This window comes from Poromitra crassiceps, assembly GCF_964638095.1.
Source record: "Poromitra crassiceps genome assembly, chromosome: 6".
Classification (NCBI taxonomy): Eukaryota; Metazoa; Chordata; class Actinopteri; order Beryciformes; family Melamphaidae; genus Poromitra; species Poromitra crassiceps.
The window spans coordinates 24,385,519-24,403,358 of NC_139627.1; the positions used below are offsets into that span (position 1 = coordinate 24,385,519).

At 43.2% G+C, this 17,840-nt stretch overlaps 1 protein-coding gene across 1 annotated transcript in view; it reads right to left on the bottom strand.

The window, feature by feature from the left end:
- Nucleotides 1-15,730: 15,730 nt before the first annotated feature.
- Nucleotides 15,731-17,840, bottom strand: part of ralba (v-ral simian leukemia viral oncogene homolog Ba (ras related)) — a 42,828-nt gene continuing 40,718 nt past the window's right edge. The window contains exon 5 of the mRNA XM_083638625.1: nt 15,731-17,454. Coding sequence (XP_083494751.1) covers nt 17,332-17,454 — 123 coding nt within the window. The 3' untranslated portion in view covers nt 15,731-17,331. The remainder of the gene's footprint in view (nt 17,455-17,840) is intronic.

Sequence of the window (17,840 nt, forward strand, 5' to 3'; positions counted from 1 at the left end):
CCCACCACGGTTTTGACAGACCACGGCACTCTCCTCTTCTCTGAGACTCACTCCGCTCCTCCACTCCGCCTGCACCGAGCCCTGTTGCTTTTCCCAGCTGGGGGAGGTAGCTGCTGGCCAGGGCAGGCTGGCTGTCAGACACGCTACACTGACGGAACTCTCACATGTCACTACATACTTTTTTCCCTAGGTTTTTCTCCCCAATTGTACTTTGCCAATGCTGTTGGCTGCTGTCCCAGTCCCAGTCTACCCCCTCTGCCGATCTTGGGAGAGCCATAGAAGAACACATGCTCCCTCCGATACATGTGCACTTCGCCAGCCGCTTCTTTTCACCTGACAGCAAAGAGTTTCACCGGCAGGACGTAGCACGTGGGAGGATCACGCTATTCCCCCATTTCCCCTCTCCTCCGACCAGGCGCCTGACCGACAGAGGCACTAGCGCTGTGACCAGGACTCATACCCCACCGGCTTCCCACCCGCAGACACAGGCGATGGTGTCTGTAGGAACGTCTGAGCAAGCTGGAAGTACTGCTGCCGGGAATTGAACCCAGGTCTCCGCTGTGGTAAGTGTTATGGTCACATATGCATTGTGTGTAGTACAAAAAAGAAATCCAGATTTTCTCCCCAATTGTACTTGCCCCGGTCGTTGCACCACCCCCTCTGCTGATCTGGGGAGAGCCGTAGACACACACATGCTTCCTCCGATACAGCTGCTTCTTTTCACCTGTCCGTGGGGAGCCTCACCGGCAGGACGTAGCACATGGGAGGATCACACTATTCCCACCAGTTCCCTTCCACCCCGAACAGGTGCCCCGACCGACCAGAGGAGGCGCTAGTGCAGCGACCAGGACACATACCCTTATTCCGGCTTCCCACCCGCAGGCACAACCAATCGTGCCTGTATGACCAAACCGGAGGTGACAAGGGGGAGCAAACCTGCGACCCTCGTGTTGGTAGGCAGAGAATATACTACTATACTACCCGGACGCCCGTGTCTACTACTATTAATTTGGCAACACCGTCTAGGGGCTTGACACAGAGATGCTCCCAATCATTTTTGCAAGTCTAAGTCAAGTCTCAAGTACTTGAGGGGCAAGTACAAGTCAAGTCTCAAGTCTATGGATGAGCATTCTATCATCTGCTGCATGCCATCAGGTCTGCATAGAACACTGCATAGCTAAAACTAAGGAATTCAAAGCATGTGGGCTACTGTATTATCCTCAGTTCCTCACTCCTTATATTAGCATACAGTATCAGCATTGATTAGCTGACATTAGTAATGCACCCAAAAAACTTAAAAATAAAGATTGCTCACAAGTCCCAAACCTCAGGTCCAAGTCAAGTCTCAAGTCTTTGAGGACGAGTCTCAAGTCACTGTGTGTGCAACTTAAGTGTAACTCAAGTCTAAGTCCACACATCTCATGCGCCACCGCAACATTCAGTTGAAACACACACTTAGTTTGTGCTGAGCAATCAAAGTGACCTGGCTTAGAAATGAAGGCGATCATTACCTGGATGGCCCACTACGTTGTCAGCTTTCTTGGTTGTTGGCCAGCTCTGCCATTTGGCCTAGTATCCAGGTGTCAGGGGGTGTTGATCTGGAACTCAACATGAACAGGGGATGCTCGGATCCAAACAAACAAAACACAAACTACTCCTGACCTCCCGAAAAGGGGAGGACAGATCCTTTAGTCTTTGTATTCCAACAGATTCCATATGGAAATTCACCATGCCTATCTTCAAACAGTCCTCTCTCACCGACACACCTAGCATCAATGAGCTCCCTCTCATCTCAATCAGCTGCCACACCCCCAGGCTTCGGGGTGTGACCAGACGTCCCCGATTTCCGATGACAGTCCCCGTTTTTTGTGATCTGTCCCCGTCTGGAACTGTCCCCGATTTTCTACTCCTCATCCACGGCCGACATTACTGTCTTTCAGAGACTCTAGCTGACTCAGTTTTAAAGCGAATTGACTAATTTTTGTAGTGACGATACTTATATCATATGAAACTAGAAGACCTACGGCATCCATTGGTCCTAACCATGTCATGCTACAGATGTTACTCATTTAGTGCAATGATCTCCAAATGTCAAAAGTTTTTTATATCAAATCACAGCATGCATTTTTCTATGGTGTTCCTCAAGGTCTTGGTATCTTAATGTGGTATTTTGGAGGGATATCAGTCGGCCTGCACCATATTATTACAGTACAAAATACATGAAACCGGAATTGTCCCCCTTTTTTATTTCCTAGATAATGACACTGGATATTTTAATGATATGGCTGCAGAACTGCAATGTCCCCGATTTTCCTTTCAGAAATCTGGTCACCTTACCTAATGATGATTGACAGCTCGTCTGGGCCGCCTCCCAGGTCTCAGCCAATCACCGGTAAATCACAGCCCAAAACAGTCTTTCCATCCGTCTAACCTCGCGTCACCAGGCTCTCTCGAGACTCGAGCCTGGTATGCGTTACTACAGGCAGGAAGACAGAAGAAGACACGCCCCGTCTTCCGGTGGCCTGTGCTGCAGTGTTTTCGTTCCCCCACAGAAATGCAACAGTAGGCAGTCGCTACGAGTTAGAGAAAAAAAAGAAGCATGGACATACCAAACGAAGTGTTTGTTTTTAGCTAACAAACAAGTTACTCGCGTCGCCCCCGTGTTTTCTAAACGGAACGCGAGAATTGAGCGGAATTGAGCTGAATCTTTTTCCTGGAGCACAGCACTTTGATTCCGGGTCTTCCGCTCATAGCCGGAGGACTCGGGGCAGGTTTTTCCATCCAGGCTAACATCCGCCCACAAGCTTCCATCCAATCACTACTCGCAAACGTGGCAATTTGATTCAGGTCACTAACATGCGCAAAGGCTTCTCCAATCCCTCTAAATGGGAGGTGGGAGTTAGGATTCACTCTAAACCAATGACTAATGCTGCGTTCAATTGGGCTCGTGTTTAACATGAATACAACATAAATCCACTTGAACGGCCCCCTCATAGAGACTGTCGGCATGTGTGGGAAAGCCCACAAAATGTTATACGGCTGGCGCATGAGTGGGGTAAAAACGCTCATATATCTCAATAGGCTGACTCACCAAAGGAAGGTGCTGTGGCTCTAACTACAGTTTTGGGGATTCTAGAGCAGAACACAAGACGTCTATTAAGATGTGCGTGTACTGCGGTGGTTAAATCCCCGATCGTGTCTGCCTGGGCTGGGCTATCAGCTAAATTCTAACTTTGCTGACTGGATGGAACGGGGGATTTACCCCACCCTGACCACGCCCCCAGCCAGGCTGAGCCAGCTAACCCAGCATCTATGACGAGACATCGCCTCAACCTATGCGTGTTCACGACTTGGTATGTGGAATCTTTCTGAAAGCTTTGAGTTCACGACTTGTGACGTGCCTGTGACCTTTCACAAAATTGCGGCCGGCCGGACGCATTGAACAATTAAATATATTGACATTTTAGCTGTATAGAGATTTTCATAGTCATTTTATAATGTCTGAGGAACATGTTGATATTCTCAACAGTCTCATCTTGTTTTCTTCTGTCATTGTGCCTTTGCATTTCCTGCATTAACCTCACTAGCTAGTGGTTGCTACATTGTTAGCCTCAGTGGCTTCTAGTCAACTGCGCATGTTCACGACGTGACCACTTGAATGCCAAGCATATCGTGTACACATCTTCCGGTCTCGTATTCACGGTAAACACAAGCCCAATTGAATGAAGCATAAGCCTGAACGCCATCACAGCTGACACTTATTTACACTGGATAATTCCTAAATAAAGTGACATAGCAATGACCATCACAGTAGGAGTGACTTTACCTCTACACTACCCAGACGCCCCATGTCACTACATAGCCACTTATAGTGACTAGCCAATCACATTGTACCACAAAATATCACAGTGTCCGCAAAATAACAAAATTCTTGAAAGAAAAGTATCCAGAGACACTTTTTTCTGTCAAAAATACGTCATTTCTGCTGAGCGACAGGTATCAACAGTGTCAAGCGCACTACCATAAATCAACCTTTAACTCAATTCATTCCTTTTCATGGTGCATGCACAAACGACGAGTTCCTGATGCAATCATTGCACACGCCTCGTGCAGATCGCTGTACCCCGCTGCAAAATGACTCCTGCATTCAACCGACAGTTATGAAGATGCCCCAGTACGCACGCACACACGCGCGCACACACACCACCACCGTCATCACCGCATGCCACTGACGTCTTCTTATAAATAGCCGCTAATGAGTCGTAAGTACCGAGCCCACCCATTCACCTTTGACATGAGTTATGTGTTGTGTTGGTTATGAGAGCCTGCTGCCAATTATCATTAGCGGGGATAATTATTGCCTTAATTCTCTTAGCGATCACCACTCGGTTCAATCTGGCCCGGACATGGCCCTAAACACAGCACTGCTGAGGGTAGGCTACAGCACTGCTGAGCAGTGTTGGGGGTAACTCATTACAAAAGTAATGTATTACATGTAATATATTAGCCTACTTTTAGCAGTAACTCAGTAATAGGCCTATAACTTATTACTTATAGGATTTCAATAATATTATACCAGTTACTTTCTCAATTAACTCAAGTTACAAATTGAGTTAAACATTTTTAAATCAAAGCCGACATTTAAATAAAGATACAATCATTTCCTAATCAAACTGTGTTTTTATGCAAATAACCACCATAGATGACAATAACAAAGGAAAAGGATAACATTTAGAATTTTGGATTGTTTACACTGACTTAAGTCGGTTGACATTATTAAGTAATGAGTTACTCTACACAGACAGTAATATTGTAAAGTAACTTATTACTTTCAAATGAAAGTAACTAGTAATATGTAGTATATTACATTTTGAAAGTAACTTGCCCAACACAGCTGCTGAGGGTAGGCCTACGTAGTTTTTTTTGGAGCCGGACAAGTCTTCTCCTTCCCTCTGCCCATCACTTCATTGCTGTTTTGAGTAGTAGTAGGGTTCATCTGGTCATTCAAATGTCTCCTTTTGGGCCTCCCATTGCTTGATAAGATATTCATTATCACGACCTGCTTAAAGTGATGTACTTTGGGAGTATCTTGGGTTGTGTAGCTTCCTGGTCATGATAAAATGCAACAATTCTCTGTTATCTGTTGCTCCAGTAGAAGATATCGGAGAATGGCTTTTTCTCTCTCTCCATTCATTGTCATTGTATAGAGTAAGAGCCTGAAAATCACACTTCTAGCACATGAACAAATTAGAACAAAACAGATTCTGACAAAAAAAATAGCATGCTGCTGAACTGCAGCTAAGTGAATCGCTTTCTGTTTGTTAAAGCTTTGAATTGCAACAATAACACCAAAATACAGTCTTAGGAAACTTACAGTATGCTGACTGGACTGTTTTGCGGACTAAAAAACCACCCGTCGTTGGTGGCCATGATTGAAGGAAGGCCTGTTGGATCGGCATGGCACCCGTCGTTGGATCGGCATGGGGGTGAGTAGATAATGACTGAATTTTCATTTTTGGGTGAACTTATCTTTTAAGTTATTGTGTTCACATCGTCCTTGTAGCCTATTGTTCTTGTAATAGGCTATCTCGTTGAAATAGATTAAAAAGAAAACTCTTGATTTTGAATGTTGTTGTGCACAAAACAAGAGAAACAATAGACCATGGCATATGCATGCACTAACTCCTGTTCAAACTTAAAATCATGATGTCATTTTTTTCTGATGCCCCCCCCCCCCCTTTTTTTCTCCCCTCCCCAATAGAGAGCCAAAGTGAACGTCACTTCCTGCCTTTCTCTGTGTCCCAGCATCTGAAAAAATATGAATGGTGGTGAACGGAGACAGATGTTACTTTTTTTTATACCGTTTGAATTGTGCCATGGGGTACACATGTCAATTCTGTCAATTTAAAACTAAAATATAATGCATTTCAAGAAAATCGCTGTTTGTCCTGAAACGGAAGCGTAAGGTTTAGTTTTGTCAATCGACTAGTGCCACAGTTTTACCACAAATTGCGACTTTCTTGACTTGCAATGTTAGTTTTACATTGACAAACATGATAATGTGTACCCCGTGGCACAATTCAAACTGGATCACACACAAAAAAGTAACGTCTGTCTCTGTTCACCACCATTCATATTTTTCAGATGCTGCATGGTACACAGAGAAAGTGACATTCACTTTGGCTCTATTGTAGGCTACTTGGCCAATTCCACCTGTTCAGTTGACAGTAAATGTGCACTCGGCCGTTTGATTAAAACTAAATGGAAGGCCGATGATTGGTGTTACTGCCTTTGTTTGGCGGTGTCTATTCTTGTAAAAATGTTTCCCGGGAGGGACACGATTTCTCTTTTTATTGTTCATTGCTTTTGCTTGGTGTCATTTCATAATTTAAGTTGCTCTTGTTTAGAACTTGTATCGCTCGACTTGTCTGGCTGAACTGCTCTTATGTGAGGTTGGAATGAGGAGAATCAATTGCTTTTGTGTTCGTGCTGAAGGGTTTTATTGCAAAGCTCTCTTGATGTGCTATTCCTGATGCGGTGGCTCATAGCTGACTGGGCTCTGAATTGCAGTGTGAACGCCAGCTAATTGTTAAAGCTGACACATGATACTTGTTCAGTGCTTGACTTGTATAGATGGGTTTTCTTGTGTGTAATAATGTAGTCAGTGGCTCCTGCACTTCATTACTGGCTTTCCTTGGGAAGCTAAGCAGGTCTGGCCTAGGATACTCCTGGGATGGGGGACTGGTGCTGGAAGTGGTGTTGGAGGACCAGTAGGAGGTGCTCTTCCCCTCTCGTCCGAATGGTCTGATGAATAATCTGATCTGATGAATAATCTCCACAATGCTGCAGGGCAGAGACAACGACTCTGTCCTAGAGTGAGCACCATCCTTCGGATGAGACGTTAAACCAAGGTCCTGACTTTCTGGGGTCATTAAAGATCCCATCGGCACTCTTCCCAAGAGTAGGGGTGTAACCCCGGTGCCCTGGTTAAATTCCCAAACAGGCCTTCCTTCAATCATGGCCTCCCTCATTACTTAATTGGCACATTCAGTCATCAACTCTCCACTGTGATAGCTGATGTGTGGTGAGCTTTCTGGCGCAAACTGGCTGCTGCAACAAAACAGATTCTGACAAAAAAAACTAGCATGCTGCTGAACTGCAGCTAAGTGAATCGCTTTCTGTTTGTTAAAGCTTTGAATTGCAACAATAACACCAAAATACAGTCTTAGGAAACTTACAGTATGCTGACTGGACTGTTTTGCGGACTAAAAAACCACCCGTCGTTGGTGGCCATGATTGAAGGAAGGCCTGTTGGATCGGCATGGCACCCGTCGTTGGATCGGCATGGGGGTGAGTAGATAATGACTGAATTTTCATTTTTGGGTGAACTTATCTTTTAAGTTATTGTGTTCACATCGTCCTTGTAGCCTATTGTTCTTGTAATAGGCTATCTCGTTGAAATAGATTAAAAAGAAAACTCTTGATTTTGAATGTTGTTGTGCACAAAACAAGAGAAACAATAGACCATGGCATATGCATGCACTAACTCCTGTTCAAACTTAAAATCATGATGTCATTTTTTTCTGATGCCCCCCCCCCCCTTTTCTTTCCCCTCCCCAATAGAGAGCCAAAGTGAACGTCACTTCCTGCCTTTCTCTGTGTCCCAGCATCTGAAAAAATATGAATGGTGGTGAACGGAGACAGATGTTACTTTTTTTTATACCGTTTGAATTGTGCCATGGGGTACACATGTCAATTCTGTCAATTTAAAACTAAAATATAATGCATTTCAAGAAAATCGCTGTTTGTCCTGAAACGGAAGCGTAAGGTTTAGTTTTGTCAATCGACTAGTGCCACAGTTTTACCACAAATTGCGACTTTCTTGACTTGCAATGTTAGTTTTACATTGACAAACATGATAATGTGTACCCCGTGGCACAATTCAAACTGGATCACACACAAAAAAGTAACGTCTGTCTCTGTTCACCACCATTCATATTTTTCAGATGCTGCATGGTACACAGAGAAAGTGACATTCACTTTGGCTCTATTGTAGGCTACTTGGCCAATTCCACCTGTTCAGTTGACAGTAAATGTGCACTCGGCCGTTTGATTAAAACTAAATGGAAGGCCGATGATTGGTGTTACTGCCTTTGTTTGGCGGTGTCTATTCTTGTAAAAATGTTTCCCGGGAGGGACACGATTTCTCTTTTTATTGTTCATTGCTTTTGCTTGGTGTCATTTCATAATTTAAGTTGCTCTTGTTTAGAACTTGTATCGCTCGACTTGTCTGGCTGAACTGCTCTTATGTGAGGTTGGAATGAGGAGAATCAATTGCTTTTGTGTTCGTGCTGAAGGGTTTTATTGCAAAGCTCTCTTGATGTGCTATTCCTGATGCGGTGGCTCATAGCTGACTGGGCTCTGAATTGCAGTGTGAACGCCAGCTAATTGTTAAAGCTGACACATGATACTTGTTCAGTGCTTGACTTGTATAGATGGGTTTTCTTGTGTGTAATAATGTAGTCAGTGGCTCCTGCACTTCATTACTGGCTTTCCTTGGGAAGCTAAGCAGGTCTGGCCTAGGATACTCCTGGGATGGGGGACTGGTGCTGGAAGTGGTGTTGGAGGACCAGTAGGAGGTGCTCTTCCCCTCTCGTCCGAATGGTCTGATGAATAATCTGATCTGATGAATAATCTCCACAATGCTGCAGGGCAGAGACAACGACTCTGTCCTAGAGTGAGCACCATCCTTCGGATGAGACGTTAAACCAAGGTCCTGACTTTCTGGGGTCATTAAAGATCCCATCGGCACTCTTCCCAAGAGTAGGGGTGTAACCCCGGTGCCCTGGTTAAATTCCCAAACAGGCCTTCCTTCAATCATGGCCTCCCTCATTACTTAATTGGCACATTCAGTCATCAACTCTCCACTGTGATAGCTGATGTGTGGTGAGCTTTCTGGCGCAAACTGGCTGCTGCAACAAAACAGATTCTGACAAAAAAAACTAGCATGCTGCTGAACTGCAGCTAAGTGAATCGCTTTCTGTTTGTTAAAGCTTTGAATTGCAACAATAACACCAAAATACGGTCTTAGGAAACTTATGTCGACTGGACTGTTTTGTGGACTAAAAAACCATGGTGGCCATGATTGAAGGAAGGCCTGTTTGGGAATTTAGCCAAGGCACCGGAGTTACACCCCTACTCTTGCGAAGAGTGCTGATGGGATCTGACCACAGAGAGTCAACCGTAACTCGTAGAGACTCAGAGATGGCAGGATTGGATTCAGGGTGGAAAAATACATAGTCCTTTGTAGGCATCGCGATTGGACCTTCCGTTTCCAAGAAAATGTAAACTTTTCTCTGATTGGATAGTTTGAGGTCGGCACCAATTTTGATCAAATCAGAGAAAAGTTGACATTTTCTGAGAAAGGGAAGGTCCAATCGCTCCAATCTAGGATAATTTTCCTTTGCTATATATGGAACAACTTGCAGCAATTGTGTGATGTCTAAAGTCACATAATTTGTTCCAAGGCTTATTCCAAGTGCATCGATCTGCCCACTCTACACAGCAAGCGTTTTCTTCTGTGCCTCATGGATCTTTGTGCGCAACGGCCAAGGCAACTGTCCCCGACATGCTGTGAATCAATCAACACATGACATAGGGTGACCAGTTCTCTCACTTTGTGTGGGACTGCAGCATTTTCCCACCTCCCACATAATGACGATGTATCACCTTTTGATTTTCTCTAGATTTCAAATGTCAAACCACTGCAGGACACACAGAGCGATTGGTTCAACTATAAAAGTTTATAATTATTAATAACTTTAATATTATGGTGTTTTGAAGGCAGAATAATTTAAATTTGGACATAGGCCTAGCCTATCAAAATTTTAGAGTACCTCTCAGCCTTAGAGCTAAATCGATTCATCGAAAATTTGCCCTGGTTGTGGTGGCTATATTGTCAGGATTGTTTCAGGGAGAGCATCATGCAAGCCTGTTTCAGTAGGATGAATATTAGTTTTATTTGAAAGAAAATGTTACATAAATAACAGGCCCACGACCGAAGAGGAGGCGCTAGTGCAGCGACCAGAACTCATACCCCACCGGCTTCCCACCTGCAGACACAGCCAATTGTGTCTGTAGGAACGTCTGACCAAGCCAGAAGTACTGCTATCGATATTTGAACCCAGGCCTCTGCGGTGGTACTCGAGTGTTTTTACCTCTACACTACCCAGACACCCCGGCATCATTTCTTTGTCATGTAAATTCATGAAAAGTGAATATGGGACCTTTTTTGTTTTTCCAGAAGGTTGAGGTGTCTCATTAACCCTTGGCCTCAGTGTACAGTAAGTATGATTAGGTCTGCTGCAGATGCTGTGGGTTTAATTCAACAGCTGTAATGTTCATGTAATACATTAAATTATGCCCATTCACAGCCTTACCTTTAACATCCAAGCTGTGTTACTAGCCTACACGGTTGCTTTCTTTCATTTTAAACCACAATGGATAGTTACATTAGCTTTGATTTGTGTCTTTACTGTTGATGCTAATTTTAAGGATGTATATGAATTATTCCTATGCAGTGATTCTCATCATTTTTCACATCAAGGACCCTTAGATCATTTGATGAGATTTTGTCTCTCGGACTCAAATCTGAGAATATTCTTATTTATTGTTAGATATGATTTTGTTCAGAATTCCATGACTATCTAACATTAAGCTATGATCAAAATAATCATTATTCTTCATTCTCTAATTGTGTTAAATTCTTGTAAATTAAGTAATAGTGAAGTTTCATTATTCATTCATTCATGAGACATAAACCTGTGATGTAATCATGGTTTAAAGCCTGAAGACTACTGGAAAAGTAAGTGGGAATACAGATTTGTTTACTGCTTCAAATTTGATAATAGGCTAGGCCTATACTCCGAGCTGTGTAGTTGGTGAAAATACAATCTGTACAGTATACCCATAAAAGTGCTTGTTTATGGAGTATAGCTCCAGATTTGACATTTTGACAACATCACTGGCTCACATCTCACTTTTCTATTTCTGGCTTTGACACATCCACAAATATTGATTTAAGTGTCACCCGACCAGGAAGAGCCACCTATATATGAATCCTTATATTAAATAGTGTTTCTATTTTACCTATATCTGCTGAAAGAAATAGACCTACGCCATTTTAACATATTTGTAACAATTTCACAGGTAAAGTATTCCAGCTCTCCTGTCTCATTCAATGGACTGAATCACTCAATAGTAGCCTAGTAGAAGAAAACATGCTCAGAGCACTGCTGAGCCTGGGAGGCTGCAGGGGTAAGGGGGGGAAGGGCGGGGGGGGGGGGGACTGTAGGCTACAGAATGGCGTGACTGCCATCCCATGGCCGAGGTGCGAACATATTTCCCCCCTCCGAGACACACGCACAGCACGGCATGCAGACAGCAAGATGGGGCTCGCTAAAATAGGAGTTATTCTCTGTCCATTGCATTTATCTTATAGGTCGGGAGCAATTCCACCGAGTATGTTTCTCTTTCTGTATAATGAAGGACTGTGATGGTGCTTTATCACTTCAACATCCTCATCCCCAACATTAGCTCACATATAATGAGGGTTACTCAGAGGACGAGGCCCTCTCTGCCGAATGATGAAAGAGCGGGGAGTGCGCTGGTGACACCGCATCGGTCATTAGCTTGGCTCACTTTGCCCTTTCATATATTTCTAAATAAGTGCCTTGCTGCGGGCCTAACGGACCACCTAATCTGCCTACTTAGAGAGTGCAGAGCAAGTGAGGCAATCCTGGAGCTGCTGGGTGTCAGGCAGGTAGAGGTGTCTCTGGCTGCTAATCAGTGCAGTGACATCTCTGCTGGTAATGCTGCCACAGGCTATGATATTAGACCCAGAGTGTTGCAATAATATTCACCTAAAATGGGAGGGATTAAGCTGTTCACAGGTTTAAATTAGGGATGGACGATATATCGGCATCGGCCGATGTTAGTATTATTATTATTATTATTATTATTATTTAATATATATATAGCCTATATATATATATATAGGCTATATATATATATATATATCGGTATCGGTCCATGAGCATAATAACAGCGGTAATAATATAGGTTATCGGTATATTGGCCAAAATTTGCACAGGGCCTGGGCTCTTCCAAATGTTTTGGAAATAAATAATTCACTGTTTAAATGCGTTTTTCAGTACATACAAAATTTGTTTATCATGGAAACTTGCTTTTATACAGATCATATCGACATGTAAAGATTGGATGTTAATATCGGTATCTGCCAAAATGTTCATATTGGTGCAGTTTAACATCTGCACCCTCTATCTGTCCTCTATCTCTTTCAAAGTTGAACACGGCTGAATTAGAGAACTGTCTGAGTGTAGGCCGGGCGGGCTGATCAATATGTGTAAATGTACAATTCCCTCCAAAAGACAGATAGAGGAACAAGGCTCTAATCTGTGATGTCATCAAGGTGCTCAGCCCGGAAGGAGCTGCTCCACTGAAAACAAAATGGCCAACTGATTTGTAGACCCATGTGGTTGCTTAGTGCTGAAGGTGCTTAGTGCTAAAATAGTGTTATCTGTTCTGAACAAGATGCACCTTCCATTCCCTGAAGATCACCCTGCTCTATACAAATGTCACAGCAAATCCACAGTCCCTATAGAAGCATTATAGGAGATAAAAATACCATAAAGCAGAATAAGGTCACTATAAACTCACTATTGAGTACCACATACGCTATTTGTCCCCATAACATTATAGTGATGATACCATGGAAGATAAAAAAAAAGAAGCAGAATAAGGTCACTAAACTCTACTGAGTGCCACAGATACACTAGAAGTCCCTCAGGCTAACTCTACTGAGTGCCACAGATACACTAGAAGTCCCTCAGGCTAACTCTACTGAGTGCCACAGATACACTAGAAGTCCCTCAGGCTAACTCTATTGAGTGCCACAGATACACTAGAAGTCCCTCAGGCTAACTCTACTGAGTGCCACAGATACACTAGAAGTCCCTCAGGCTAACTCTACTGAGTGCCACAGATACACTAGAAGTCCCTCAGGCTAACTCTATTGAGTGCCACAGATACACTAGAAGTCCCTCAGGCTAACTCTACTGAGTGCCACAGATACACTAGAAGTCCCTCAGGCTAACTCTACTGAGTGCCACAGATACACTAGAAGTCCCTCAGGCTAACTCTACTGATGCCACAGATACACTAGAAGTCCCTCAGGCTAACTCTACTGATGCCACAGATACACTAGAAGTCCCTCAGGCTAACTCTACTGATGCCACAGATACACTAGAAGTCCCTCAGGCTAACTCTACTGAGTGCCACAGATACACTAGAAGTCCCTCAGGCTAACTCTACTGATGCCACAGATACACTAGAAGTCCCTCAGGCTAACTCTACTGATGCCACAGATACACTAGAAGTCCCTCAGGCTAACTCTACTGAGTGCCACAGATACACTAGAAGTCCTTCAGGCTAACTCTACTGATGCCACAGATACACTAGAAGTCCCTCAGGCTAACTCTACTGAGTGCCACAGATACACTAGAAGTCCCTCAGGCTAACTCTACTGATGCCACATATACACTAGAAGTCCCTCAGGCTAACTCTACTGATGCCACAGATACACTAGAAGTCCCTCAGGCTAACTCTACTGATGCCACAGATACACTAGAAGTCCCTCAGGCTAACTCTACTGAGTGCCACAGATACACTAGAAGTCCCTCAGGCTAACTCTACTGAGTGCCACAAAGACACTAGAAGTCCCTCAGGCTAACTCTACTGATGCCACAGATACACTAGAAGTCCCTCAGGCTAACTCTACTGAGTGCCACAGATACACTAGAAGTCCCTCAGGCTAACTCTACTGAGTGCCACAGATACACTAGAAGTCCCTCAGGCTAACTCTACTGAGTGCCACAGATACACTAGAAGTCCCTCAGGCTAACTCTACTGATGCCACAGATACACTAGAAGTCCCTCAGGCTAACTCTACTGATGCCACAGATACACTAGAAGTCCCTCAGGCTAACTCTACTGAGTGCCACAGATACACTAGAAGTCCCTCAGGCTAACTCTACTGAGTGCCACAGATACACTAGAAGTCCCTCAGGCTAACTCTACTGATGCCACAGATACACTAGAAGTCCCTCAGGCTAACTCTACTGATGCCACAGATACACTAGAAGTCCCTCAGGCTAACTCTACTGATGCCACAGATACACTAGAAGTCCCTCAGGCTTTCCCAACCCTGGGGTCGCGACCCCAAGTGGGGTCACATGGAATTCAAATGGGGTCACATTTCAGGTAATTGATTAATACAAATAATAATGATCATACAATTTAAAACAACGGAACATATTCTATGTTTTCACAAAAGCATCAGCTAAATGACAAAATGTAAATGTAGTAAATATACATAATTGTCATGGATAGAGCGACATGATACCCCACCTTATTTATAGAAAAGTCTTCAGTAGGGAGGTGGCCTATGCTGCAGGAACTGAGCTGTAGGCCTATGGGGTCTGTCTGTGTTAACCAGATATAGCCCATATTTGTAGCCCCCCCCCCCCCCCCCCCATTTTGATTATTTGATTTGAGTCATTGTTTGTTCAGCATATTTGCCAAATAAATACAAGCCCACCTGTACATATCCTGGGAAACGAAAATCTTCACATAGTGCATTAATCTGTGGCTCGACCTGGCTATTCTGCCTCTGGCTGCTGTCGACAATAGTATGCAGGAAATAGCTTAATTGGGGTCTAAAATGAACATTTACTTGTAACATGGTATTACAAACCATTACATGATCGAAAACAAATTGATTTGAGCAAAAAGAAGAAAAAAAGGAGTGTGTATTGAATATGTAGGGTCACTAGAGTTGTGTGACTTCAAAGCAGGGTCACAAGCCAAAAAGCGTTGGGAACCATAGGAATATTGTAACTTTTTGCTGGCCAACTGTCAGGGATTTTTATCTTTCCCATTTGAATCTCAAAGGATAGCCCAACATACCATTCTAAAAGTCGGTGGCATTACATAACACCAAGAGAAGTCATAGGGGTGAACTCCTCACCCCATACCCCAGCCCCATATCATATATCATATACTGTAGATAAGGATGTAGCCCGATAACTATAAAAAATATTGAAAGACACTTGTAGTATGTCTCTGTCAAATTAAAGAAAAAGGGCCGTTGGCACTTATAGCTGTTGGGTTAACTAAACTGGGCCACGAATGGTCTCAAAGGGTTAATAGTAGGCTACAATAGTTCATTACCAGCACCAGCCAGCAGAGGGCACTGTACATCATCTATGGGTAGGGCCAATTCACTTCCCATTTAATTTGTCAACCATTTATAGAGTACAGACCTAATGTAAATCATCTGTTGCTGTACAAAGGTTCTTAGATCAAATCATATAATAAATGTTCCATCATTAGGGAGTGAGCTGCTATTTCAGTTTACATTTTGAATTGATTGAATTTTAAGGATCAAGTTAATTAACTCCAACTGGTTTCTCAGATATAAATCAAGCCCGAACCCAATCTGGAGATTCAACATTTTTAAATTGCGGTGCTTGATGAGAAAGTGTTTAATGCGGGGTGAGATTTCATCAATTTGCAGCATCTGTTGTGGGAACAGGAACACGAGAGACAAATTATCCTCCAATCCTGACAAATGATTCAATCAAGTCCGGTATTTACAAAGAAAAAAACATTTATTTGGCAACATATTTTGAAGTCTTCTTTCAAATCGGATTTCCCCCCTCTCTCGCTGCAGAGAGAGAGAGCAAAGTAAATCCTACTCACAGTCGACTAGAAGTAAAAAGAAAGAGGGAGGAGACGTTAGATAGAGGATGATTTGGGCAGTGGTAACATCTCGTTCACTGTAGCATTTGATTAAACAACGGTTATTAAGAAGTTGGCGTCCTCGTCAAAGCTTCACTCATACAGACAGAAATAAAAAGAAAGACATTTTCAGGTCAATGCACATACACTCATGTTAACATACATATATCCACACAGAGAAACTAGTTTGACATGTTATTTGTGATTTTGTTGGCACGTACTGCTTTAAAAAATCTCCTTTGACAAGACCATCTTTAAGGTATTGGCAATGTAGTGCATGTTCTACAAAAGTTATAACAAAAGTGTAAAGATTCACAATAAGCTGTTAAGATGCGCGCTGTGTCCGATTATGACATCATGGACCAGAGACGGCCTCCTGGATTGTCATGACCCTTCTCACGGTGCAGAGTCAGCAAAACTACTTTTGTCATTCTGGAAGCAATGTGAGACCGAACAACCTTGACACAGCAGCCCGCCATCTAAATCAACCTATTCTCTGCCCTTAGTCACCTACATCAAACTACTACTCCCCACTTGACCCCTACAGCCTTTCCTGCAGCATCGCAATATCTACTAAATGCAGAGAATATCTGCTAAGGAGCTAATTTGCAGAAGAGACAATCGCTCTCTCCAGAATCACCAAAAAGACTTCACTCTGCAGCAGTCCTGAAAGAAATGGCAAGGCAACTCATGTTTGATTTGTGGTAAACAAATGCCAGCACTGTTGAGAACTGGATACTCTCCATGATTAGCGTCCGCTCCTCTGATCGGGACGGTTTGATTGCTGCCACTGCAATCAGAAAAATCACACCTTCCTGGATTAATCATGTTCCTTCCTGTCAGCACGGCAGCAGCGCTGTCACGACTGAAAAACAATTCAACGTCCCTTCCAATCGCGTGTGCTTTGCAGTCGCCAGGATGTGAGTTTTGACGAATGACTTTAAGTGTCATCATAAATGATCAGGAATATAAGGGACAGCAGCATTAAGTTTCCCTGTCAATTGAAATTGAACCTATAGGCTCACTGGATCTACACTAAAATAAACTCAGAATGATGCTAAAAGCCGTTCAAGACAAATAAAACCAATCAAAAGGACTGTTTGCTGGACTAAAACACAAACTGTAGTCCAAGGCAGTATACCCAGTGGAGAATGGCTCAAGCGAATCTAGGGTTAGTGTCAGTTTGGTCATCGGCTTATTATGAGCCATCAAGCACTGCAGTCCAAGTCACAGTCACAGAATAGTGGCAACATTATGTTAAAACAAGAATTCAGATTTAAATCTTTAGTTTGACATGGGAAAAGTGGTTGAGATTGATCTCTAGACATTAAATCATGGACAAAAAAAGAAATTAGACAAATTTCATTTGACATGACAATAGGGATTGCTCTGCTTTTGAACATGTTCCCATTGTAGCAATTGTGGTGTGGGTCGTTAAGGTCCATAAAGAGTTCAAAGTAAGCAGCATCTCTCTTTGAAGCTCTTCTTGTTCTTCTTGTTCTTGCCTTTTCCGTTTTTGTCTTTGTTTTCCGACATCTTCTTGCCTCGCACTTCGCGCATCAGGTCAAAGAATACCTTGAGAGAGAGAAAGAGAAATCGTTTCAGCTCCAAACGAACCAATGAACTTTGCTGACTGACGGCAGATGCCTTTGTGGCGCTACAGTTTCAGAATTTTCACATTATGCAAATAACATTCATTTAATCAGGAAGGGGGGAATCACTTTTTGAAAATACACCAATTTCAGGGGGCCCTTATGGTAGTAAGTTATTGCATTTTCAAAGTTTCAGACTAACTCCAGGAATTGCATCATAGCTAGATTTGGTCCTGATTGGCTTCCTCCTCATTAAATAGCGCCTTGGTACTGTTGTGCCAATAATGACAGTAAAGCACACCCTCTGGCGTCATATTGCCACGCAACAATGACTGAAATCCTTCCTATCAGAGGCCAGTTTGCATCATT